We start from the raw sequence: 25,017 nt of genomic DNA, 5'->3' as shown, positions 1-25,017 counted from the left end.
TTGATTAACTGATTGATTGATTGACTGATTGACTGACTAATTGGTTGATGGACCGACTGCCGGACTGATTAACCCAGCAGCTTTGGGCTTGCTGCCTGTCAGGGGGAGATTTGCCACCTTGGTTGCCTTCCCCCAGAAAGGCTTCAATGTCTGAGTCCCACAAGCTTCTCAGGAACAGCTCGGTTAACTCCATCCTTAACCTGAAATTTGGTGGAACTGGTGAAGGGTTCACCCCACAAGAGGTGGAAGTCATTGCTCTGTGCTTCTCTGTTAGTGTTGAACTGAAGGCAGGTGACTTGACAGAAATATACCAAAAAAACTTCAGTATTCCACTGAGAACAGCTACAGCATCACTTAAACTATGTACTAATGTAGTCCAGTGAAAAAGAAATCCAACTAACCACCTGAAAACGGGAAGATGCCCAGCAGTAAGCTGAGCTGCTGTGAATTACCCTCCTAAGTAATCCTAGAACTAACACGGTGCTAGAATTAATATAAATCTCATCAGTTTTATATTCTCGTAATATGTTTAGTAGTATAAACTGATTTAAAAACAAACCTTTCATCGCCTTGAAGGCGGCTAGTAATTTTTAATCTGTTTGTTTACTCTCCTTGCAGCAGGCCACGGCAAGTCGGTATCGGCAAGAAACGCGGCGTGCAGAGTAATTGTGCACGTGGACTTGGACTGCTTTTATGCCCAAGTAGAAATGGTCCGTAATCCTGAGCTAAGAGACAAGCCTCTAGGTAGGAGTTACTTTGCTGCTGATTAATCTGGGGAATGTCTGCATTCAGGCCGGAGAAACCGAGGAGGTAGGGCTGCACAGTGACACGCGGGCAGGCACCCGGCAGCTGTAACCACATCCGCAGTGAGCAAGGTGCAGTCTCTGCTCCACGCAGCTGGGTGACTACGAGATTAATAAATCCTCAGGAGCACAAGCGTGGGCACTCGCCAACACGTCTGAACAGTTCTGGGGATTGAGGCTGGTTTCTAACGCATGTGGGCACGGAGAGGGCTGAGCTCCATGGGTGAGCCGTTTGACACAGTCATGCTCAAAGCATGCTTTATTCCATCCAGAAGCTGAGCCTATATGCAAGGCAGTCAGTAATGGCTATGATCGGTGGAAGAAGTACATCTTAAATTAACTAATACATAAAGGTCACTTTCATGGGTAAAATTGCCTCAAAAGGGCCACAGGTAGGAAGAAAACGTGAGATTTTAAAATGTTCTTTCCAGCTGCTAATCGAAATCAACAGATCTGTCCTTGTAGTCTTGTGAAGTAAGACATTTGGGATTGTTTGTTTGTTCTACAGTGTCGTGTTCTGATCAAATTTTATGCTTTGTAGTCTTCGCAGTGGCATGAAAGTACTCTGTCCTTCTGTGAAGTATCAAGAAACCCAGACTTTTAAGAACATTTAACCCTTATTTTTAGGTGTGCAGCAGAAATCCATAGTAGTAACCTCTAACTATGAAGCCAGAAAACTCGGAGTTAAGAAACTGATGTCTGTGAAAGACGCTAAAGAGAAGTGTCCTCAGCTGATACTGGTTAACGGAGAAGATCTAACTCCATACAGGGAAATGTCATACAAGGTTACAGGTACAAAACTGACAATTTTTCTGTACAGGACAAACATATCTTCAATTAAAGATTTGAATTCTGTGTGCACGTGCACACGTATGCAATATTACTGCTATATGCTGCTCTAAAAGTTCTTATTAGCATGAGCCTCCTACTACGGTGATAATTACGGTCATCATTGTCAATATTTCATAAAATAAGATACTAAACTTGGTTGCAGTCTGGGTCAGGCATTATATCATATCGATGTTCTATGGGATCTGTATGCTGTATTAGGTTTATAGCCATGTAGTTCTTGAGGAGCGTTTTTTCTTAGTTAAATACTGATTTCATTAACATATTTCCACATTAACATGATGGAGAACAGAATCCTTCAAGTGGGTAAACTTCTTCAGTATCTCTTAATTATAGGGTATGTCTGCGTTGTCAGTTATTACTGCTTTTTATTACTAGCAGCTCTAACAGGTGAAATAGTGATAAATGTGAAAGCCAGGCTGACTAAGAAGCAGGTTTCCTTTGGAGAAGGCACTGCAGAGGTTAAGAGCTATAATTTTGTAAAGAAATTTGAGGAGAAGAAAAGCAGATGACAGAGAGTTGTGGGATGGAGAAATATTTTTCTTCTTCACCTGCTCTTGATTTATTCAGTAAATACATAGATAAATAAAATAAATATGTATTCGGTGCCTTATCATCCAGAAGAGAATGGGGTCTCTCTTCTTGCAAGCATCCTGTTGGAATTCATGGGAAATCTGCTGTGAAACCTCAGATTATTGTTTGTGTGTATGTTATATTTGGGTATCTCTTCCTCCTAGGATTGTTGGAAGAATTTTGTCCTCTAGTGGAGAGGCTCGGGTTTGACGAAAACTTTGTAGATATCACAGAGATTGTAGAGAAAAGACTAAACCAGCTACAACAAAGTGCATGTTCCAGAGTGTGTGTGTCTGGCCACGTGTACAACAACCAAGGTGAGTATAACATTCTTCGTGCTGAAAAATATAACATTTGTGACATTCAGGAAAAATATCTATCTGCTTCTAAGTATGGTCCAACGCTGAACAGCTGGAAAATGGTGCTGCCGTGCTTTATATTTGAGAGTTCACTTATCACAAGTGTGAACTGGTGTTCCAATTAGATTGTACATAAAATAAATCTCTGTGTCAGATAAGCACTTACAGACATTATAGAGAACTGATTTTCCTTATATTGTTCTTTTTTTCTATTTATTATTATTCTTGAAGCTAGTCTTACCGAAGGCAGGGCAGCCCTCTAAACCAAAGATTCTGAAATCTCTCATTTCATTACATTGATGCAAGAATCTGCAATGCTTAATGCCTTGGCACCTATTAATATATTGTATTTAATATTTTAAAAACTCCCTAAACATTCTATATCGTTGACAGCATGCTCCTGGTTTAGACAGTGGCAGTGTCTTTTACCAGGACTTTGGGGAGATATGAGTGTGGTTAAACTTGGATGCTCAAGTCATAGCGATACCACTTATACAGCTGTAATAGAATGTAAAAAATGCCCAAATTTAATTAGAGAACCAACTAAGGGACCGTTTAGATACTGACCACTGCTTGCTTGCTCTTTGCAGCTATCGATTTACATGATACAACGCACGTAAGACTGGTTATTGGATCTCAGATCGCAGAAGAGTTCAGAGAAGCCATGCACACTCGACTCGGCCTCACAGGCTGTGCAGGAGTGGCCTGTAACAAGGTACTGTCTAAGCTGGTATCTGGGACCTTCAAACCAAACCAACAAACAGTTCTTCTGCCTGAAAGCTGTCAAGATCTGATGCGCAACCTTGATCACATCCAAAAGGTGCCCGGTAAGCGTGGATGGCGAGCATATTGACAGCCCTTAAAATAATAAGAAAAAGTACTGCGAAGATGATAAATGGAATAATTTGAAATCTAGTTCTAGTTTTATTAAGCAGAAGGAACAAAACGACTTTGGTTTTCTTAATTTTTGGTTGTGACGTGAATGTGTTGTTGTGCTTTATAAGATACCTTCAAAACACTTAAATCCTGGTTTATTTTCTGTCTGGAAACCTATTGAGAGTTATTTAAACAGTCTGTTGGAGCCTGATAGAATATTCTGGGGAAGTCCTCTGCCTAATTATTCTACGCTGCTGCTATGTTGTTGGCCAGGAAGCATTGTTGCAGGCTACGGACACAGCAGGACCTTTGCTTTGTCCCAGTGTGGCTTCTCTAATGACAGATTCTACAACTGGAATGGAAACCCATGGAATCATAGAATGGTTGGGCTTGGAAGGGACCTTAAAGGTCCCCCAGTTCCAACCCCCTGCCATGGGCAGGGACACCTCCCACTAGACCAGGTTGCTCCGAGCCCCATCCAGTCTGGCCTTGAACACTTCCAGGGATGGGCGTCCAGAGCTTCTCACCAAAAATGTTGCTGAGAAGCCTTCATTGCATTAGTGAAAGTAACTGTCAGCACTGATTTCTACGTGGGTGGGCAATATTTTTATTACGTACCTACAAACATTCACAGAAAAGTGATAGCGTGTGTATACATGCGTATATTTTTTTATTTTCATTTTTTCTTTGTATTTTTAATACACGCTTTACTTAGGCATTGGCTACAAAACTGCCAAGCGTCTTGAAACGCTGGGTGTTAGAAGCGTGTGTGATCTCCAAGCGTTTCCATCTGCTGTGTTAGAGAAGGAACTAGGGGCTTCCGTTGCTCAGCGCATCCAAAAACTCAGCTATGGAGAAGATGACTCCCCTGTGACTCCATCAGGCCCTCCTCAGGTACAAGAACTGTTCTGAGATACTTAGTAGAGAGCAAAAAGATTGCTTTGAGTTTTATACAGCTTAGCTGGACTAACTAACTGAAATTAGTCCAATTATTTTGCTAATTTTCTATAACAATTCCTGCATTTTAGTATGCATTCTCTAGCATAACTCATAATATAATTCTCCTGAAATTCAGTTGAGCTCTGTCACAGATATCTTGGAGGCAATTCTACAGAATTATGGTGTGTGTGTTTCTTTTCCTCTTCAGAATTTTGAAATTGAAGAGATTAATGTGTTTTTTCAGTCCTTTAGTGATGAAGATTCCTTTAAAAAATGTTCATCAGAAGTGGAGGTAAAAGAGAAAATTGAAGAACTGCTTCGTAGCCTCTTAGACAGGTGACTGCCTTCAGTAGCTCTTTCTGATGACTGAATTTGTGACCTGAAGGGACTTGGAGCATATGCTAGCTTTGTCTCGTACTCGACATTTCTTTGAGCAAAATGCATTTTTAGGAACAGCACTCGCCTTTCCAATTTCTCTCTTTTTTTTAATATATATAATCCATGAATTGTCTTTCTGTATTTTCTTCTTGCCCCCTGGGCTTTTGGCTCACCCCTACCTCGACCCCAGCAGGCTGCCAGCCCTTCCATTGCCATCCAGCGTTTCCGTTAAAAGTCTCTGCATCGTTCCACTCTGTTGCTGTGGTCGTGCATTGCAGTTCTTACTGCATCTTCACTAACGTTTCTCATTTTCTGTGAAGATCCCTGGTTTTTCGTTTGTTTTCTGTAGGTGAGTGTCTGTCTCTACTTTCAGACCCTTGGTTATCACTACTTATGCTTGTCTCCTATTCCACAACTTACTCTTCTGTCAGGATGAAAGAATATTTTTCACTTCTTCCCCTTCCTTAGCCTCACGAATCCAGGCAATATCCAAACCCAAGATATTTGGAAAGGGAAACAGCATAGCAGGTGGATTCCATTACTCATTTCTGAACTACTGTGACTTTCCTATCCTCCCCTTCTATCCTGTGACTCTGTTTAAAACTGGTTAATAACAAGGATAAATGGCCTCACAACGCTGAATTGTTTCTCTTCTGCTATGCTTCGATTTCTTCTGACTTTTAAAACTCTTTGTGTCCCGCATTTGTTCTTGGTATTTTTTCTTGAGAAATATTTTTCCTATTCTCCGCATGTCTCTCTAAGCCTTAAAATAATCTACAAGTCATAAAGGCTTTTTTCCCCCCTGCATCTATGCAAGTCTCACAACAGACACAGCCAATTTAGTTACGTTAACATTCTGGACAGCGAAACTTTTCTCTGCATCTTAGGTGTTTCTCAGAACGGTCTCTCTCTTTTTATTTATTTATTTATTTATTTATTTATTTATTTATTTATTTATTTGTAGGGAAAATACCTCTGTGGCTTTTGGAGGGGGAAATGAGTACATCGTACTTGGTTTCTTCCCTTTCTTCCAAAAGCTAGCTAACGTTTTTTGCCCCTGAATTGGGGAAGTTGTCTTGAAAAGCTAAAAACTAGAAGCTGAGGATTACGTAGTGTGTAACTGCAAAGACTATGCTGTATGTATTTAAATGCATTAAATGCTGAAATGTGGCAGTATTGCAGGCTAACCCACTTAATTTTCACATTTTTTTTTTCGAGTCTTTTTTAAAGACTCATGGAGACAGTACTCACACAGTTTTGGAATCCTAAATTAAGAGTAATTAAGAGAAGCAGGTAGGACCCAAAGTTCCCCATAAAATTAGCGGAGGAAAATCAGGGGTTGGGAGAGCTTATCACTTTGTACACGCTCATGTTCCACAGGGTATCCAAAGATGGAAGACAGCCACACACCGTGCGATTGACTATCCGCCACTACTCGGCGACCGATAGATGGTTTAATCGGGAAAGCCGGCAGTGTGCCATTCCACCTCACCTCGTTCAGAAGTTCGGAAAAGGTACACGTCGAAATTTTGAAAATGGTGGCAGCACAAAATTGGTCCTTAACTTCTCTGAGCACTGCGTGTTGGCAAAAGATACTAAATGTGAGCTGACCAACGCTACAGTCAAAGATGTGTATTAGAACAAACCCAGGAGTTAAAAATTATTTTGAAAAGAGCTGGTGTGGTGCTTTTGGACTGCCCAAGTGGTACGTGCTAATTGGATTAAGAAGAAAAAACTGAGATACCTGGTCTGTGTTTTCTGCTAAACTCAATTACTTTAGTTCACGATGATATTCCCTACATTTAATACTTACAAGCTTTTCCATTACTTGTCATGGATGTATCATGGTGAGATATGTTAAAGACGTGTAGAGCTTCACTTCAGGGATAATATCTAGGGGACTGCCAAGTTCTAACCTGGCCTGGCTGGATTTGTGGCAGTAAATGTCCTGGGCTGGGGGAGGTTTCCTTCCTGGATTAATAATCCACTTGATTTATGGATTTGAATTGTGTCCTCAGATGAATGGCTCTTTTTTTTTTTTGATTTAATTTTGTAATAAAATGTCTTTTTGCTCTACCTCTGAAAATTAATAACGCTCATATGACACTTCATTCAGAACTGGGGAGAGGAAATAAATCTGGATCGCTGCTGTATTAGCATGCAGAATTGCTAGTCTCTGAATTTATTTATAATTTATTTCCCTGAACTTTTTAATTCAGTTCAAGGCATACCTGACAGGGCAGAATAAAGATCTTAAAGACTATGTAGATGAATAATTTTGGAAGCCTATAGTAGTGCTTCGAGCCTGATACTTCAGGAATTCCTCTTTTGAGATAAAGGTTTCCTGAGTGGATTTATGGAGTTATACACTAAGAATAGCAGCGTGTACTAAGCTTTTTAGGTCATCATCGATGTCTGTGTTTCTGTACATGCAAAATGTTGAAGGTTCACAATAAAAACTTAGAAGTGCCTCATACATTGCCTTGTACTCTGCTATTTAAATCAATCTTCAGCCAACTGCTTTTGATTATATATATATTTTTTCAATTACTTTGTTTCAGAAAGCAGCAACGTTTTATCTCCGTTGATTGATATACTGATGAAACTCTTTCGGAAGATGGTAAACGTAGATCTACCGTTTCATCTTACCCTTCTGAGCGTTTGCTTCTCTAATCTCAAAGATGTTCCTAGCAGCAAGAAGGGATCAATAGGTTTTTATCTTAAGCAGATGCTGCCAACAACAGGCTCTGGTAAAAGTGTCCAGGTAAGCTGAAAGATGCTGAAAATTACCTTTGCAGCCACTTAGGTATTGTTACACCGAAGCATGTTTTCATATTTTACATCATTTACATCATTAAAGTTGCTTATCATTTACCTTGTTGCCTTTATTAAGATACTTTCACGGTGATTATTTAACTTACTGTGTATTCTTAAGTCTCCCTGTTCAGACGAGAAATTAAACAAAGATGCGGTTCTGTGGTGGCCACTAGCATGTGCTCTGATGAGCTTTTAATGCCCACTCAAAATTAAATACATCTAGCCCTCAGTCACACATGCTAGGCTGTGCAGACTCTGTGGAAACACTGTTAAGTAATTCCACAAGATGTTTTCTGTACGTAATAGAAAGAGTAACTTCAAAATTACATTGTGCACTGAATTTACTGTTTCCGTCTTAACATAGTCATTTTGCATATTGATACTCGTCTGTTTCTCGACTGCTCGGGAATAAAGCAATAAAATACACCTTTAAGGTATTTGCTCCTTTCAGGTAAGAAAAGGATTCCTACCTGAATCTGCCTGTTTAGATCTGTGTTTGAAAATAAGATATTAAAAAAAATAATAATCAGTGATTATTATGTTATTATTACTGTCTATTACGGGATAATTTGAAGAAGTTGCTGTTGGTAACACAGTGCTCAGTGATTAGTAGGCTTGTGGTTTTATGTACGTCTTATGCCACAGGAGATGGAAGATGGCTCAGAAGGTGAAGGAAATGCTTCTTGGAACCAGAACTGGAACAGAACTGGAACTACAAAAACGAAGAGACTTTCAGAGGAAAAGAAAAGCAATACAAAAAAAGCAAGAATTCCTGACTTTCCCTGTCACTTGGCTCCTGGTGGTATTGACCAGGCAGTCTTCAGGGAACTTCCAGAAGATATTAAAAAAGAAATTATGTCTGCAAAAGCAGGAGAAAGGATCTCTGCTGAGAATGTTTTGGGTCAGCCACCAGTATGGCTTGCAGAAGAGGCACACAGTGCTTCCTCAAATTCTAAGGGGCTGAACAGTGCTGAGCACCCTGCAGGGTACAGTACACACCTCCCATCAGTTTGTGAATCAGAATCTGCTTGGGGACACAGCTCCAGCACCAGCTGTTCTGCTGAGTATCCTAGAAGTGTGCTAATGGGCAGCAGCATAGAAGAAAACCCTACGGACTCTCACAGCTTCAGGGACTTGTCAGGTGTTGAAGCTGGCACCAGCCAAACCGTTCCGCATGTCCCTGCCTTGGATAAAGATGAGCAGGCCTCCGAAATAACTTCTGAGGATAAAAACGACAGCAGGAAAGTAGGAATTGTACTTCCTCCTAATGTTGATCCAAAGACTTTTTATGAACTACCCACAGATGTGCAAGAAGAACTACTAGCTGAATGGAAGAATCAGGAACCTGTGTCCAAAACTTGTACAGAGAAACCCCCGGAAAGGCCTAAAACAAATAGAGGAAGAAAGAATACAGCGTCGAGTTCATCACAGTCTAACAGTTTGCTAAGGTATTTTAAACCACAGTGAAACAATTTTCATAATAGTAACACTGCAAGATTCAGCACTGGAAGGCACTTTAGGTTATTTACTGTAAAGATGTGAATATTAAAAATGTATTCTGACACAAAACCTGCTGCTGACTGCTTAAGTAATAATTAGTCTTACTTTTCTTCTCTGTTCATTTATATGACGAATCTCAAATTGTCCTCAAATATTACTTGATGCTAACTTATTTTAATATTCACTATCAATACCGTAACACACTGATCAGAGGAAGAAATCTTGAATTTACTTTTCAATGATTTATATTATGCCTGCTATTAATTTTTTCTAACAACTCAGGAGGAAACCAAGCAGTGAAGATGAAAGCTATGTTCACACTGTTCTTTTAATTTGCACCACTGCTTCTGTGATTTGTAAAAGAAACTGCTCTTGTCCTAGCTGCCACCCTTTCCTGCCATTTAAGCTTACCTAGAAGTACTGGAAATACTGCAGGAGTAATGGGAAATGCTACTTCCAAATAAACCAGCTCATTCCTGGACTCAGCATACAGAAACTCACGGTGGGTTTTGGAGCTCGGGATTCAGAAGATGACAGACAACTCGGAGTGAGTATAAAGAGCAGCTTTTAATGAGATGCTGTGTAATCATATTCATCAGTCTTTCCTTCAGATATTTAATTCCAAAACAGTGATATAGTTGTTAATTACACTTGCACACTTAATAAACATGTTTAAGGTCTCTAGTACACAAGATCTTCGCTTGTTTCAGTCAGGAGTGCATAATTGAGGTAAGAATTTATCAAAGTGTTTAAAGCTATAGCAAAATATTTGACTACTGCATTTTAACATTGCTGTAATTTACATCACCGAGTTCTCATGTGGCTGCATACAAAGTGCAAAAATATTACAAGACATTGCCTGATAACAGTGAAAGCTACATCCCGTGCTTTGATAGCACTTCGGGGTAGGTTCTTGCATCATTCCCCAAAAGCAGAGAAAATTAGCATTCACTGTTTTAACAGAGAAGTTGAGCATTACACATTTCCACATAAACCATTAAAATAAACGTCATCTTCCATTTTAAATATGAATCGAAGTAAAAAAATGCACATGACTTAAGCACATATTATTTTCCACTTACATCTAATTACGGTCTTTAAAGCTTTTCAGTCCAGCCCTTGTTTCAGTGATTAAGTTTACGAGAGTCGTAGGTAACGCTGTCTCCACCACAGAGCAGGGAAGCATTCCTCCCAGTTCTGGCTGAATAAATACAACTAGCTTAGAGTGCTCTGGATTCCTGCGATGAAAGGAGCAAAATCCTTCAGTTAACAGTTGTTACTGCAGCTTTGGAAGCTTTGAAACTACCTGAGTCGTGCAAATGTTTACAAGGTACAGTCAATCTCTGTTGAAAATTTTTAGTAAAATAAAGGGGGAATAAAAAAAAAAACTGTTTGGGTTCAGTAGATTTAAGCTTTGTATTTAGAGGACAACTGAGTAACTGAAGATGCCACTTAAATACTTACTCAGGCAAGGGAGAACACACATACCCACAGGGATTGTTACGGCCTCGGACACAAGAGGGAGTTGGAGGGCAGTTGGAATATTCCACACTGATAGCTGCAAGTTGCCACACACATTAAAAAAAAAAAAAAAAGGGGGGGCACATTAACCTATTTTTATACGTGTGAATCATAAGACTCAAAAATAACTTTTGAAAACAACTACTCCAGCCTCTGGGGGAGAGTAAAAGATCTCACAGTATGCTCACTGATGTGTTTAACTGTTTTATTCTAGAAGCGAAATACCGAAAGGACATTAAATATTTGTGCAAGTAATTCAATATGCACAGAAGTCTCCGTAGATGTTTGGGCAAGCACAACCACCAGGATTATCCTTGAAACGTGATTACACATTCTTAAGTATTGAATTGTGGTTTAGCTCAGGACAAAGAAGTCAGTTTGTTAGCAGATGTCTCTAGTTAATGCAGTTGCAAAGAGGAGGAAGCTGCTTGCTGCATACATGTACAGTAGTAGCTGGGAGGGGTTTTGTTTAGTTATGTAGTTGTAGTTAGGAGGGGTTGTTGTTTTGTTTAGCTCTCCATTAGTTTTGCGTAACAAAATATTGTGACACGGCTTGAAAAATAGTCGTAGGTCAGTAAAGACCCAAGATGAATAAGGGTGTTTTCTGCCATGTTCTAAGACCCCCATGAAGGAAAAGCTCAGCACAGAAGTAGCAGTGAGATAATTTTCTTGTTTATCATGTAATATTAATCGTTTTGCATTTTGTATATGTATAGACAGCTAAACTCAGAATCAACTACAGAACAAATTAGCAAAGTTCAGTCTGAGAACTCCGTTAGGCAAGTAGTATTTGGTCAGGAAGACCCCTACGTTAGAAATGAGTTTATTTAACAAAGACTGAACTTCTGTATTGAAATAAATTCTGACTTTCTCGTTACTGCTACTATTTTCTTTTTAGGGCAGGAGGGCAACAGAGACAGTGAAAGGACTAGTGGGCATGTGAGGAGGAGTTGTGAGGTGCAGCTGAGACCACCAGGTTTGTTCATCCTGGAGAGGTGACCTCATCACCAGCCACAGCTTCCTTGTGAGCAGGGAGCAGAGAGGGTGGTGCTGAGCTCTCTGGTGACTGCAAGAAAAAAAGCTTAAAGCTGCATCGGGGGAAGTCCAGATTGGACTTCCAGATCAGGAAACAGTTCCTCACTGAGAGGGTGATCAAGTGCTCAACGCCTTTAGCTATATTAGAAATGGTTTAACTCTTAGGTTGCCCTGTGTGGAGTCAGGAGTTGGACTTGATGATCCTTGTGGGTCCATTCCAGCTCAGGATGTTTTGTGAATAGTTTCAGTATTAATGAAACAGTTTTGGAACAAACGAAAGGGAACTGTTACGATCAGTAAGACCATACGCAAGCAGAACATACACCGTGATTAGACTTAGCAATTCACATGAGGTTTTCCAAAATGCAGCCAAAATACGTAAACATGCAGTAGTTCCACGTAACTCACAGTTAGTTGTAAGGATACCACCAGGATAGGCTTTGACATGCAGCAGGTCAACAAAATCTCTCGATGAAATCAGGCCCATGCCATAACTGTGTGTTACGCTGTGGTATATACCAGTGTCCTACAAGTAAGTACATGGATTTTTTTGTGTGTTAGTATGTAAGAAGCTAAGCTTTATTTGATTTGACAAGCATTACACGAATAATGAGAGGATGGCAAAAATGTATTTGTTAGGGTGAGCAGACAGTTCTATCAAGTTAATGCTGAACTAACATGACAGCCACTAAAGGGATTGTCCTGTAATTAGAGATGGGGACTCGCTGCCAGTCCTCGAGGCCTGGATCTGAGCAGTAAAATTGCTGTGTGAAAAACTCAAAACATGCATGTTTAGTATCTGTGAAGCTAGAGTATCTATCTGCTTTAAAATACATGTACAATATATTTTAAGACAAATGCGTAATTTATTTGATAAAGCCAGTTCCAAAAAAAAAAAGCAGAGGGGAACGGATGGCTGTATCACTGCTTCCCAATCCTGATCAGCTCTAGCAGATCCAGACAGAGGGAAGTGGGGTTAGATAAAGGCTAAAATGTTTTTGTTCAGTTTACTGAGTGCTTTCAAATACTCAAGTCATTCTTTCATGGGCTGCGAGACCTCTCTGTGATGCACAGGGCCCACCTCTTTCAAGTTGTTACACTAAGGTTCCCTAGTACCGAACTGAGAGTTTTCAGAGGAATTTCAAGCTCCTTGTTGCCAGTGTGCTTGGGACAAAGCCCCAGACACGGGGAATGTTGAACACAGTAGTTCACAGCACTAGTACAGCATCACTTACACCTTCATTCTGCCCTGGATTCCAGTGTACCCACATGAGCACAGCACCCAGTCAACTCCAAGAAATGTCTTGTGATAATTTCTATAGTACTGCTAGCATAAATCAAGGATTTGATTTGCAGATTCCCTGGTGTGATTTCATTCATACTTCCTATAGCAGCATTCCTGTGGAGGTTTACTACACATACAGTCACATCCATCCACGGACCTCCAGCTATTTGCATTTTTAAGGGATTAAGCAATTATAACCTACCTTTTAAAACCTCCGATTTTACACCTCTTCCCAAATTTCTGTGTGCTACCTGAGAAGCATACTAGCTTGTACAGTGGCCAGAAGAGGTTGTTGAGTTTTATTTGCTTTGTTGTTGTTTTGTTTCTTTTAAATTTGTGTGATCTATGTTTAGAGAGAAGATTTCCCTAAATTTTGTTATGATTCTGTCTCACCATACTCTTTGTGGAGACTTTTGATGTTTTCCATTCGCTCAATTCTTGGCCTTTTATTTCATAATAAGTATTTAAATCCAAAGGGATGTGACGTTTCATATCCATTTCACAGAAGCAGCAGGTTTAGAAAAAGTTCTGACCAACTAAGAATGAATTTCATATTAAGAGCTTTCTTTGTCCCAACAGAGGTCTTTTTAGCCACCACAATTCAGGCAAAAATAGTTAAAATAAAAGCTGTGTATTTTAAATAATTGCATTACCTGGTCAATGCTTTCTAACAGACTGTAAGATTTTAAAGCTTTGTCCCATTTGTTTCGATATTCAGGAAGATACATAAAAGGAATAATTTTACTAGGGACTTCCTCAATTATCCCTTCTCCACGGTATCTACATTTTGTAAAACAAACAAAACAAAAAAAGCAGATTTTTAAATTCACATTTATTAGAAAAATAAGTTACACAATAATAAACACCAGCCTATAATGAGGGTAAAGACAACAACCGTGATTGCAATTGATGGCTTGATTAAAATGTGAGTAGTAATAAGAATTCTTTTTTATAGCTGATTTTTGAGACCATCACATTAATATCACACATCTTAAAGGGATCATTTATTGTCAGCTATTAGATAAGAACGTGTTAATTTAAATGTAATTTATCTATTAATTTATTTCTACTTAAATACTTTGAAACTATTTTGGTACTGCAGATCTTCTCACTGCTTATGAACCAGTGCACTGGTGTTTCTCCAACTTTTGTTCCTAATACTCTGGGAAGTTCAAGGGAAAGCTCAGAGAGGGAAGAGTGGCCTCTTACAAGGAAATAGGAAACTCCTCTCATGCTGGGAAACGCTCACTAGCACGGGTAGTTCACACACCTAGTTTCTGGGAAACCGTGAATCACTCTGATAAACTCCTACAGACAGCAATCGAATGCAAAGGTTAAGGATGCTGCACAAACGAGCTCAAAGGATACCGCTCGCAAAGAGTTTAAGAAACGCGCTATCAGATTGCAGCCCCTGACAATACACGGCTGGAAGCGAGAAAGAGCAAACAGCCATTTCATCACCACTTACTGCCTTGGTGAAGTGAGTGCACAGCGGGGGTGTGAGGGACTGCTGCAGAAACTTGCCTCTCCGCTAACTACACCAGGTCTGACGGTGATGGAAAACATCTTAATGTCTACTCAAAAACAGGGAATGTAAACCATGGCAGGGCCAGTTAAAATCGTATTCATATTTGAATGCAACCTTTATTTCCATAGCTGCCAGGAATTTGTGTTTACCGGTATCCTAAGCAACTCTCACCTGCATCCTGTAATATCTTCTCTCCTAAACTCTGTAGTTGTTAATCAAACAACTACAAAGTTTGATTAGGAGACAAAACAAAGAGAGACCCCGTTCAGCCTTGCACAGTTGCCTTAAAGCTACCCTGAACTCTGCTGAAAATATTTCACCCATGCAAAGCAAGAATCTGTATTTTCGCTACCAGATCCCATGCTGGCTTCTCTTAGCAAGTAAAGCAAACTGTTCCTACTCCTGCCACTTTGAAAAGAAACTGGCATTTGTGATATGTGGGTAATAAATATTGAATGTCAAACTGGAAATGGGAACAGCTATATTTTTGCTTCTAGAAACAGCTGGTATTCCTTCCTAAAAGACATGCCAGAGATCAATGCAGCTTGTTAACGTGACAAAGATATTTACAAAAATAAATGGAAGAGAGCCTGGCTCCCTGCCCAAGTGGCAGAAAGCATACCACGATGCTTCTCCTGACTGCCTACATGCCTGATTGGGACTGCAGGATGCCTTTTTCATCCAAAAGATACATCCTCATGAGTTCCGAGCTACCATATTCTCAGTCCTTCACATCCACCTGCACTGGAATAAGATCTGAAACACAGGAATAATGCCACATCCAAACTATTCAAATTCTTACTAAGATAATAGTACTCTTAAGATATTCTAATGACATATTACTTTCCATTATAATATTCTAATGTAATTCTTTTGTAATATCATTAATACAGCACTGCATTCTCTAGTGAATACCTTCTATGCTTCAGAAGGAATTAGAAAACCAAGCACGATCTTGGGATTTAGAGTGCCACTAATCAGAAACGTCTCATCGTACTGAGAATTTACAAGTTTGAATGAAAATAATCAGATGCATATTGTCTCTACTGCTTCTTTGTCTAGACTGACATTTAATATAATTTAATACCCATTAGGCATTAAAAAAAAAGCTAAGGACACACCGTAAGTGTCCTTTTACTCCCCTTTCGCATGGTTCTCTTCAGTGTGATTTCTTTTCTCCCTGTTTCAATGCTCTGTCTCAGCCATCAGTTGAGTGCCACAGCCAGCATAAATGAGAAGGACTGCCGAGCTTGGAGAGGGGTAAGGAAGCAGAAAGGATGAATGTAAACAAGAACAGTCAAGTCCATCAGTGTCAGCAAGTTATATGGTCAGGTTACTCTACCTTCCCTAGTTCCACCCTCTGGGCCAAATCCAGATGCTCAGTAACAGCACAGATATGATAGCTCAAAAGAAGGATGGACAGATGTTGGTACTGCTTCAGAGACTAAAAGACCCTCTTCTTCCCGGTACAGCAAAGTCAGCTTCAAGTGCCAGGAAGAAAAAGGCACAGGTAAAGTAGAGTAAGAGCTTTAGTGTGTTTACATGTGTAAGTATCGGTGATTTCACAAGCGTGAACATGTGAAAAGGGAACTCCTACTGCCAGCTGTAATGGTATGAACAGGATATTCCACCAGGAACAGCTTCCACCTTCAAGCTAAAAGGTAGTAATAGGTATCTACTTATTCTATATTAATAACTTTTATAGAACATTTTGTTTCCATAGCACATGTGTAATTGTTAGGGAAATGCATCTCTTCTATTCCACCACTACTGCTGACTCAGTGCAAAATCTCTACAGTTAACAAGACTAAACACATCCCTGAGGGGCAGAACATGAGCGGTTTTTCCATTTAGATCTTGGGTGTCACTGTTTAGATCTGGGTGTCACTGGTTGAGACAGATGTTGGCGTTCGTTACAATGACAAACAAAATGCAAATACTTACATATTTCCCGCATACTCTTTTGAAGGCTTTGAAGAAACTGTAACATTTTTCTCAAAATGAGAAAAAGAAAATAAAAAGTTAGTAGACTACCTTTCATCGGTTGCTAGTTTTTAAAGCAAAACAACGTTTTAAACACTTTCTGCAACAAAATGTATTTAATAAGGATAACTTCATAGGCAGTATTAACTGGTATTCACTTACCGAAACTTTTATCACCCTCCATCCTGAAGTATCCTGGCTGTACGATAAGATTTTTTCTGAAATTTCATCCGTAATTTTCTTATAGTCCATTTATCTGTAAAAACGTAAAAGCAATTTGTTGGCACGCAAGAAAAGCATTCCCTGAAGGGCACTAAGGGCTCGCTTCTCTATTCTTTCCGAAGGCTTTAATAAGCCTGGAGCGTTTCTATCCAATCTTCTTGGTCGTCAGGTTCCGATTCAGAAACAAAGCCAGTCATTTATTAAAACGACATGATACAACTGTTTCCCAGCCCGGACGCCTGATGATGGCTTGGGACTTTCGCGTCAATTTCAGCGCCCAGCCTGCACCTTACTGCTACCGAATCCGAAATGGCTGCAGGTCGGGCGTCCCCCTCCTCACAGAGCTCACCACACGGGGATCCGAAGCTGCCAGGACGCCTCACAGCCCCACAGCCCGCACCGCACCGCCTCGCCTCCTTCCCTCCACACCCGTGTCCCCCCCACTCGGGCTCTCCTCACGCCGCTCCTCACCCGCCCCACGACCGCGCTCGGCCCCGCCCCGGGGCATGCCGGGAGCTGTAGTCCCAGCCCGCCCCGCCCTGCCGCGCCGCCCGCCTGCCGGACTACAACTCCCATGGGGCCTCGCCCACCGCCATTTTGTGCGGGGCCGGGTGGGGCGGAGGGGGCTGCGGGTCCCCGCGGAGTGTGAGGGGGTCTCGGTGGCCTCGGCTGCTTGTCCCCGGCTAGGCAGGGGCACCGGCGGTATTTTTGGGTGGCAGGGGGACCCGGGAGGCCTCCAGAGCCCTGCTGCAGGGCCCCGCTCCTCCATTCCGTGTAAATCTTGGTGATCCGCGTGTGCATGTGTTCCTCTGGTTAATAAAGTTACTAATTTCTGTGTCTTGTCGCAGCGTCTGTGCCTTTCTTCTAACGCACTAACGTGCTTTTCAAGTGGGCCTTTGCTTGCAGGAATCCCAAACAAGGAAGTTTGGGGCTTGGTTGCAGGGTTTGGAACCAGCCTGCCCTTCAGTCCATGGTTTGGGGGGCTTACAGAGTTAGTTTGGATAGTGTCAGCCAAACAGTGTAGATTGGGGAAGTCTAAAGCACTCTGATGCTCTGTCAATTCCTGGTGTGACCTGTAAAATAATATTGATATGTGTGTACATCTAGTTGTATGAAAGAATCTATAGGAGTAATACATTTCAGTTACATTCCGTTTTTTCTTTACGCTAAGCTACTTCTCTCGTTTTCCATGAGCACCCTCCTTGTGCTGGTTCTGAAATAAAAGATTACGATATTCCCCCATTTCTTTGCTGAATGTCAGCAATGTGCAGCAAAGTTCTTGCAAAAGCAGGATGCTGAGGGTCCTTGGGAACGAGCGAGGAGCTAGATTTCCTTGCTGACCCCTTAGCTCTGTGCTCCGCTAAAGCTTCAGTATACAAGAAGTTTTTTCTATTGTTATTTTTTTTTCTTTTTTTAATTTTTTTTTCCCCCCAAGGCTTTATTTTCTGCCTTTTGCTCTTCTAGGCGTGATGCATATGTATGACTAACTTATCTGAAAAGCAGGAAGTTGAATAGCTAAATACTAGTTTCCTAAAAATTCCTGACATTTTACATAACTAAAAAAAAATCATAGATACATTACAGTTTGAGAACGTTTTTCAGTGCAGATGATCACTTGGGCTTTCTTTTTCCATTTAGATACGTTAAAAAATGAGTGAAGATTCTAATAGAAATCTGGATAAAAACCATGACCAGCTTAATAAAAAACACAGTGTCTCCTCTCCTGATTCAGCGGTATCTTTTCTTCTAACCAGCGTTGGCAGCAGCAATTCGTGCTCAAACAGTTTGATTCGATACAAGGACAAGCTTTACAGCTCTGCATCTGAGGCTCTAGAAGCTTATATTGCGGATTTTGATCTAAGTCTCACGTCTTCAGAAATAACCACTGGAAAAATCTGCCTGTGTCAAAGTACTCCCAAACAAGCTGAGTTTTCAAAGCATCGTGTCAAAGAAAAATACGGTATGTTTTCTGCAAGTACGTCTTTTAACAAGTTTTGGAGTTTGCTGGTTTGTTTGTTTGTTTGTTTGTTTTTCCCTCCGATGTCAATGGTTTTGCAACTCCTTGTCTCAAACATGCTATGTTTTGGTGAAGGAGTATTCCCTGTACAACTGCCTGCAAGTCTTTGCGGTTTAATAAATCATGCTTTTTCATGGCTAGCAGTATTTGTCATTCTCTGTGGTGCAAATATTGCATTCAGAAAATATTCCAAACTGTAAATGTGTATTACGAAAGGTGGGGTAACTTTTAACTGCTGGGTTTTTTATCAAGATTCCGATTCTTGCAATAACTATAATTGAGTACCCCTTGGTTAATAATATATTCAGCTTTCATTTATTACTTCATGTTAGATCTTACAAGTGTGTCATTGTAGTATGGTAGAAGTTATGCGATTCATGTAAACTGTCTTTGTTTTTCAGCATTGGATGACTGTAATGAGCACACAGGATTAAGTTCTCTTGCTTCACCCTGTAGAAGAGAGACGGAATGTGACCCAGACTTGATTAGTCTTGCGACAGATGATCTGTTAGCATTTCCAGCAGATGGATCACTGCCCTGCGTCCCGAGTAGTCCTTTTAAATCAATTCATCAAAATAGTGAGTGGAACAGATGGTCACTTAAGAAATCTGTCTGCCCTTACCACACCGTGTCACTTGATACTGAAAGGGGTTTTTGTCTTCAGGAGAATGGCAAAGCTGATGCTAACCAGAATGTACGCAAACACTTCAGTAAAAAGAAACACAATGCTTTTACACCTAACAGGTACAACTCTGTCTCCTCTAAAGGAAGTTCCAGACCCTTATCTGTTGAGAACTCTGCCACTCTTCCTGCTAAGAACTATCCAAGGTGGCTTACCAGTCAGAAGTCTGACTTAAATGTATCAGGGATAAGCAGCATTCCCAGTTTTCACTACCCAGTCTGGCTTAAGAGTCATAACCTTTTTTCTGCTGCAACTAAAGAAAGCGGTGGACACAATTTTAATATACAAGGCGAAACGTCCTCTTCACAGACCTTTGAGATCCTGAAAAAACAATGCTCCGTAGATAAAGACAGTTCTGATTTTCTTAAGAAAAATGGTTGCCTGGATCTGACAGGTGATAACGAAGCAGCAGAAAGTTGCAAGTATGACAGCCCAGATGCACTCTTCCAATCTGGTGCCTCCTTTTCAAGGCACACGAAACAGTCATTTGGAGGTAACTATAGTTCACAACTGTTTGTGAATTTTGAGGGTGAGCTAATAAAGACATGTTCATTTTAAAACAAAAGCCCTAGTTATGTTAGTCTGCACTGTGCAGCTGATTTATTTACTTCCATCTTTGACAAGTGATTCAAAGCATTTATTAGTAGATGACCAAGTTGAACAGCCTTTATACTGTAAATTTTCATACATTAATGAATATTTAAGCATTCCTTTTACAGCAAATATTTATTACAGTGGCATATTTGGTACCTTACTGCAAGATAACAACAGTAATTCCATAAATATTTGAATAGAATTTCAAGCATTAAATTAAATTATATGATGTGTATGCTTTTTCTTCATTTTGCAAAGCACAGATATTGATCTCTTCCTTTTTCCAGGAGGTTAGGTGTAAAAGCTAAGTTAAAATGTTACTGATGTTGGGAATTCAAAGTCCCAAAATGCCAGATAATACAAATAACTGCAAACACCTTTCCAATATGTATGCATGATGGACTTCCAATGCATGCATATATCCTTTCACACAGAAGTTTTCTACCAATCATGAAAAGGCTAGGTACAAAAATATATGAAAATATCGCTGTCATTATTAGTGCTTGTCTCAGCTTACTTTAAAATGTGAGTTCTGTATGTATTGTATATATGATATGCTCATACATATGTGTTTCTTTTCCCAGGTGTCTGTAAAAACAGCTGTTAAAAGAACCTGTACAAACAAATAAGAAAATTAACTTATTTTTTTTTCAGTATTAATAAGTAATATTTGTTTTGTGAATTAATTATATCTCTACAGAAATTTTAATTATATTTTCTACAGCATGAAAGCATACGGACATTAAATAATCTTGAATGCAGCATGTGATACTTGTTTTATGTAGGAAGAGAAACACTTGATTACTTTAAACATTCTCCCAGCTCAAAACATCTTTTTGGTACTGCTGATTCACATTTTACATTGCCATGCCAACATAAGCAAAGTTGTTGTGCTGTGGCTACACAATCTGTAAAATATTTCCAGTGCTAATTCATCTGCAGTAATTTCGAGTATTACATAAAATTAAAAGTAGTGTGGAAATAATGTGTCCCATCCTCTTCAAGGGCTTTCTGTCCTTGCTTTTTAGAAGACCGACTTGAGCTGCTTACCTTGAGGGCTGACAGAGATCTGGAGAGTTCAAATGAAGATTCGTCAAATACTCTGGAAAATGGTAGCAGTCCTTCTACAACAGATATACTCGGAGCAGAAAGATCATGGGAAAATGTTCTGGGTGCTTTGTAAGTAAATACAGATGACGAAAGACTTTGTTCAGGAAAATGCATGTGTATTTAATTGCTTTTGTGTATAGTTTATAAATAATGGTAATGCAGCATGTGCATAAAGGATTTATTGTTAGATTTCCTGTGTAGTGATAAATATTTGATATTTTGAGGTCAGATTAGTGCACTACTTCCCTTTCTTCACTGTCTTGCAAAGAGTGCTCTCAATATTACTTATTGTTGTCTTTTAATAACATATTTTATATATCATTGATACACAAAGATATTTACTCCAAGAGAACAATTATTCAGTGGAATTTAAATTGATAAATTTAACAGTAAATAAAAAATGAAATAATTTAGGTATATTTAACAGGTGAGCAAAAGTCTCAATCTGCAGCATTCCTATTACTAAAAATATTATTAAAATAAAAATTTTTCTTTGGGTGTTGAATATTAATACTGGAATTGCAGATATAAGAAAAACACCCCTATATACTATATTATAATTAAAAATTATTTAAGTCTTTTTTTAAAAAAAATAATAATATTACTATTATTTATTTTATGGCTACTCAGTATTTGATGTAACTGGCAAACCTGGAAGAAGTTGTAGTGTGGTTCTCTCATAGTCACCACAGCACTGACAGGACTATTCAGTGCCCTTCGGTGTTGCATTTATGCAGTATGTCTGTTTTCATCAAAAAGACTATATAATTCTTTCAGATTATCAACCCGTTGTTATTCTCCATTGCATGTTTAATGTTGGTGCAGCAAATCACCAGTGCCCGCTTGCTGTGAGGACAAAAGGAATCCTCTACCATTCCCCAAGGCAGACATCATTCATAAATTCTTGGAAGACTGTTTAAATGACAAAAACAAGGTCAGTAAAACTGAGGGTTTACTGCTTAGGGTGCCCAAAATGTGTAAGGCTGGTAAATACTAGAAGGGGAGATAGCTATAAATTGGTTTCCTTCTTCTAAAATGTACGAAGTAGGAAGTCAAACTGCCGTAATTTTGTCATATTTCAGCATGATGAATTCTTAAAGTTATTAAATCCTATAATCTAACACTTAGTTTTACTTTTACATTCCATAATTTCTTTAAATAGTCATTTTCCTGCCTCAAGTAAAAGAAAAAGGGGGTTTGTTTTTGATTAAATGCTTCCAATGTAAGAGCCTTGCTGATGTCGTGCTGGGTAGGAGTCAAGTTCAAGGGGTAAATTAATATATTATTATTCACGCTGTCGCACTGGAATTGGGTTTTGGATTGGATTTACTCTCTTTAGATTATTCATTATTTTAATCCCATTCTTACATGTTAATCACCTTCTTGGCAGTCTTAATATTGTTCAGTCTTTCATTTTAATTACTTGAACCCTCTCCATTTCTATTATCCTTTGCTCAGCTAGGGAGATGAGCCCTGAGCCCAGTGTTCTAGTTCAAAGGCATAATGTTAATTTATGTCGTGGTATGTTTCTTTTACTTTCTGCCCTCTGTCCTTGAATCTTAACCGCTCTAATACTGTGTTTTCCCATCCTGCAGTGAACAAAGCATTATCCTTTAAGTTAGCCCACAGTGGCACATACTTCTGTTTCCCTAAGGAGTTGTTTCAGGTCTTCCTAACAATGTACATATTTACAGTGACTTTGCTAACTCTACAGTGGCATAAATTAAGATGATAAATTAAGATGATAAATTAAGACGGTTAAGAGTAGCAACATATAAGTGCAATTTATCAATAGACTAGTAAAGAACAAGTAGAGAGAAACACTCATGAATTTGCCTCTAAGATGTTTGAGGGAAGCTTCAAAACGTTTTTTTGAATTGTTATGTGTACCGATCAACAAATGGTACTGTTACGTGCGCGATCAACAAATTCTTTGGATTTTGGTTTAGGAAAACGTCTTTTCTGGAGATCATAATCCCAGGCCCCTTGAAGCCTTGAAGTTTCAAGCAATTCAGGGAAGTTCAAACCCAAACGAAATGGCTGAGCAAAAGGAAGAGTTTGAAAAAGTAAGTAGTCAGTTTCCTTATGCTGTCCCTTCAGTATTGATGTGCTGTTTACATTCTTTTATGGCTTAGGTTTCCAGTCAGTTTCAGAAGAACACTGCCAGCAGATTCCATCCAGGTTGCATCAAGATCCAAATGGCTGTGCCCTAAAGCCCTGCGTCTTTTTGCTGTTGCTGCTGCCGTGGTGAATCGGAGTCTCCTGTTCCACTGGGGCACCTGTGGCTGATCAGCCGCTGGACTCAGGCTCCAACGGTGCTGCAGAAAGCAGTCGTTATCCAGAAGATGGCGACATTCCAGAGCATCCTGCCCGAGGAGAGCACATCGCGCTCACCTGCTGCTCCAGCAACAGCCCCCTGCTGTGCTCTGGTCAAGCTGTCTTCTGATTACGTCCCAGCTAATATCAGGCTTTCAGGGGCATCTGCCGCGTTTTGAAAAAGTCATTCTCAAACGCTTTATCCTCGCCTGCTGTCGCATCAGTGAATCAGTATTTTGTGTCCCTTATGTTTCAAAATGATTTCACGGATTTATTTCTTTATAACGTTTCCATAATGCTTCATATATACAGTTCTTAAAGTTTATGTCCTTTACTCAGTAGTGAATGAATGCTCCATGCATGTGGATAAGGCAGGCTGAGGGAATGGGCCAGGGGGAGCAACCTTAACCCCTCCGGAATCGGTCTGTGTTTCTATAAAGTTGTTGGTAATCCTTTCCAATGAAATGTGCTACATGTCTTCTGTCACGTTCAGGTATGTTCTTCAGTTTACTTTTTTTTTTTTTTTTTTTCTTTTTAGCTTTTTGAAAAAGCAGATGCTGAATTTAAACTCTGTGACAGCGAGATAATCCCTCCTACTAATTCTATTCAGAAGTAAGTGAAAACAGACAAAAAGATAAATTAGCTGAGAGTTGTTGTGGGATCTGAAAAAATGTAAAGAATAAGCAAACTGTGAATAATTAACAACAATCCTACTGGAAAGTCGAAAGTAACTGAATAAATAATAACTTTGAGAAAAGGCAGAATGGAAAACAGGTTTTGATTATGCAGAGCACCTGTTTCAATGAAAGTCAGTGTTACAGTATAATACTGTAAAGTGAAATTAAAAGTTTTATGTAAAAATAAAGTACCTTTTAGTGTGGATATGCTCTTTGATAACGTGATGTTAGTGTTTATCACTGTGTTAAATACCTATTCCATAATAATTTAATAGAAACTGGGTGTGCACGAGTGGCCATATTTGAGAAGACGTGTTTAAAATTCCAGTTCCAAAAAGTGTTTTATCTTTTTCTTAAATAAAATCTTAATATGCTTTATAATTTCTAAAACAGAATGAATAGAACAGACAAGATGATGTGAACTGTTTCTAATACAAACTGACAAACTGTTAGGAAGTAAACTGTTAGGTAGTAAACTGTGAGGAAGTAAACTGTTAGTAAAACATAATTTTGCGTTGGATGTAAATACTTATATACACGCTGTTATTAAAGTCTTCATAATTCCTAATTTAGGGCTTTACACTATGTGTCATGTCTTAAGAGTCTTCTTGAAGATACCATTACGAAACAAGAGCAAAGTGATGATCATCAAGAAAATAAAGAAGAAAACAGCTGATATCTACAAAGTTTAATACTGTGTAATGTACATTGTTCTATTTTTTTTTGGAAAGCTGGACCAGTGCATGTTCTGAAAAAATATTTTATTCGTTATTTCTGTACACGTTCGTTACTTTCATGAGTTATTTCAGACCCTGAGTTATTAGTGCTTCCAGTTGGATCTAACAACATGGGACAAGACACCACTTTTAAAAGAATATGGAATTAATGTTAACATTGCATGGAAGAAGCCCTGTGTGTTTATATTTTTTTAATAATAAAATAACTAAACTATT

At 39.3% G+C, this 25,017-nt stretch overlaps 3 protein-coding genes across 19 annotated transcripts; 2 read left to right on the top strand and 1 right to left on the bottom strand.

Moving 5' to 3' along the window:
• Positions 1–194: 194 nt before the first annotated feature.
• POLI (DNA polymerase iota) lies at positions 195–9,781 on the top strand. 4 transcript variants are annotated; one of them, XM_035309999.1, is made up of 11 exons: positions 195–339; positions 616–744; positions 1,431–1,595; positions 2,390–2,542; positions 3,175–3,411; positions 4,176–4,354; positions 4,644–4,735; positions 6,158–6,291; positions 7,339–7,541; positions 8,240–9,042; positions 9,377–9,781. In XM_035309999.1, exons 2-11 carry the CDS (start codon positions 708–710, stop codon positions 9,507–9,509), a joined length of 2,136 nt encoding a protein of 711 aa, XP_035165890.1. In that variant the 5' UTR covers positions 195–339; positions 616–707; the 3' UTR covers positions 9,510–9,781. The 4 variants fall into 4 exon arrangements, with proteins under 4 accessions (XP_035165890.1, XP_035165888.1, XP_035165889.1 ...); XM_035309997.1 differs by having other exon boundaries at positions 238–339; positions 8,240–9,114; positions 9,377–9,516; XM_035309998.1 differs by lacking the exons at positions 195–339; positions 616–744; positions 1,431–1,595 and adding an exon at positions 1,991–2,221.
• On the bottom strand, positions 9,642–17,177 carry STARD6 (StAR related lipid transfer domain containing 6). Of its 4 annotated transcripts, none has more exons than XM_035310014.1 (7): positions 17,140–17,177; positions 16,609–16,702; positions 16,408–16,457; positions 13,589–13,715; positions 12,059–12,176; positions 10,559–10,652; positions 9,642–10,332 (listed from the first exon to the last, which is right to left on the bottom strand). In XM_035310014.1, exons 2-7 carry the CDS (start codon positions 16,696–16,698, stop codon positions 10,179–10,181), a joined length of 633 nt encoding a protein of 210 aa, XP_035165905.1. In that variant the 5' UTR covers positions 16,699–16,702; positions 17,140–17,177; the 3' UTR covers positions 9,642–10,178. The 4 variants fall into 4 exon arrangements, with proteins under 4 accessions (XP_035165905.1, XP_035165903.1, XP_035165904.1 ...); XM_035310012.1 differs by lacking the exon at positions 17,140–17,177 and adding an exon at positions 17,018–17,080; XM_035310013.1 differs by lacking the exon at positions 17,140–17,177 and adding an exon at positions 16,772–16,995.
• On the top strand, positions 12,274–25,017 carry CZH18orf54 (chromosome Z C18orf54 homolog). 11 transcript variants are annotated; one of them, XM_035310004.1, is made up of 8 exons: positions 12,274–12,284; positions 18,259–18,643; positions 19,087–19,860; positions 20,990–21,140; positions 21,897–22,005; positions 23,021–23,137; positions 23,926–23,999; positions 24,638–25,017. In XM_035310004.1, the coding sequence occupies exons 2-8, from the start codon at positions 18,319–18,321 to the stop codon at positions 24,738–24,740; spliced, it is 1,653 nt and encodes a 550-aa protein (XP_035165895.1). In that variant the 5' UTR covers positions 12,274–12,284; positions 18,259–18,318; the 3' UTR covers positions 24,741–25,017. The 11 variants fall into 11 exon arrangements, 10 of the variants coding, with proteins under 10 accessions (XP_035165895.1, XP_035165893.1, XP_035165896.1 ...); XM_035310002.1 differs by lacking the exon at positions 12,274–12,284 and adding an exon at positions 17,279–17,440 and having other exon boundaries at positions 18,307–18,643; XM_035310005.1 differs by lacking the exon at positions 12,274–12,284 and adding an exon at positions 17,279–17,442 and having other exon boundaries at positions 18,307–18,628.

This window comes from Oxyura jamaicensis, chromosome Z (assembly GCF_011077185.1).
Source record: "Oxyura jamaicensis isolate SHBP4307 breed ruddy duck chromosome Z, BPBGC_Ojam_1.0, whole genome shotgun sequence".
NCBI lineage: Eukaryota > Metazoa > Chordata > Aves > Anseriformes > Anatidae > Oxyura > Oxyura jamaicensis.
This window is presented reverse-complemented; position numbering and strand designations above follow the sequence as displayed.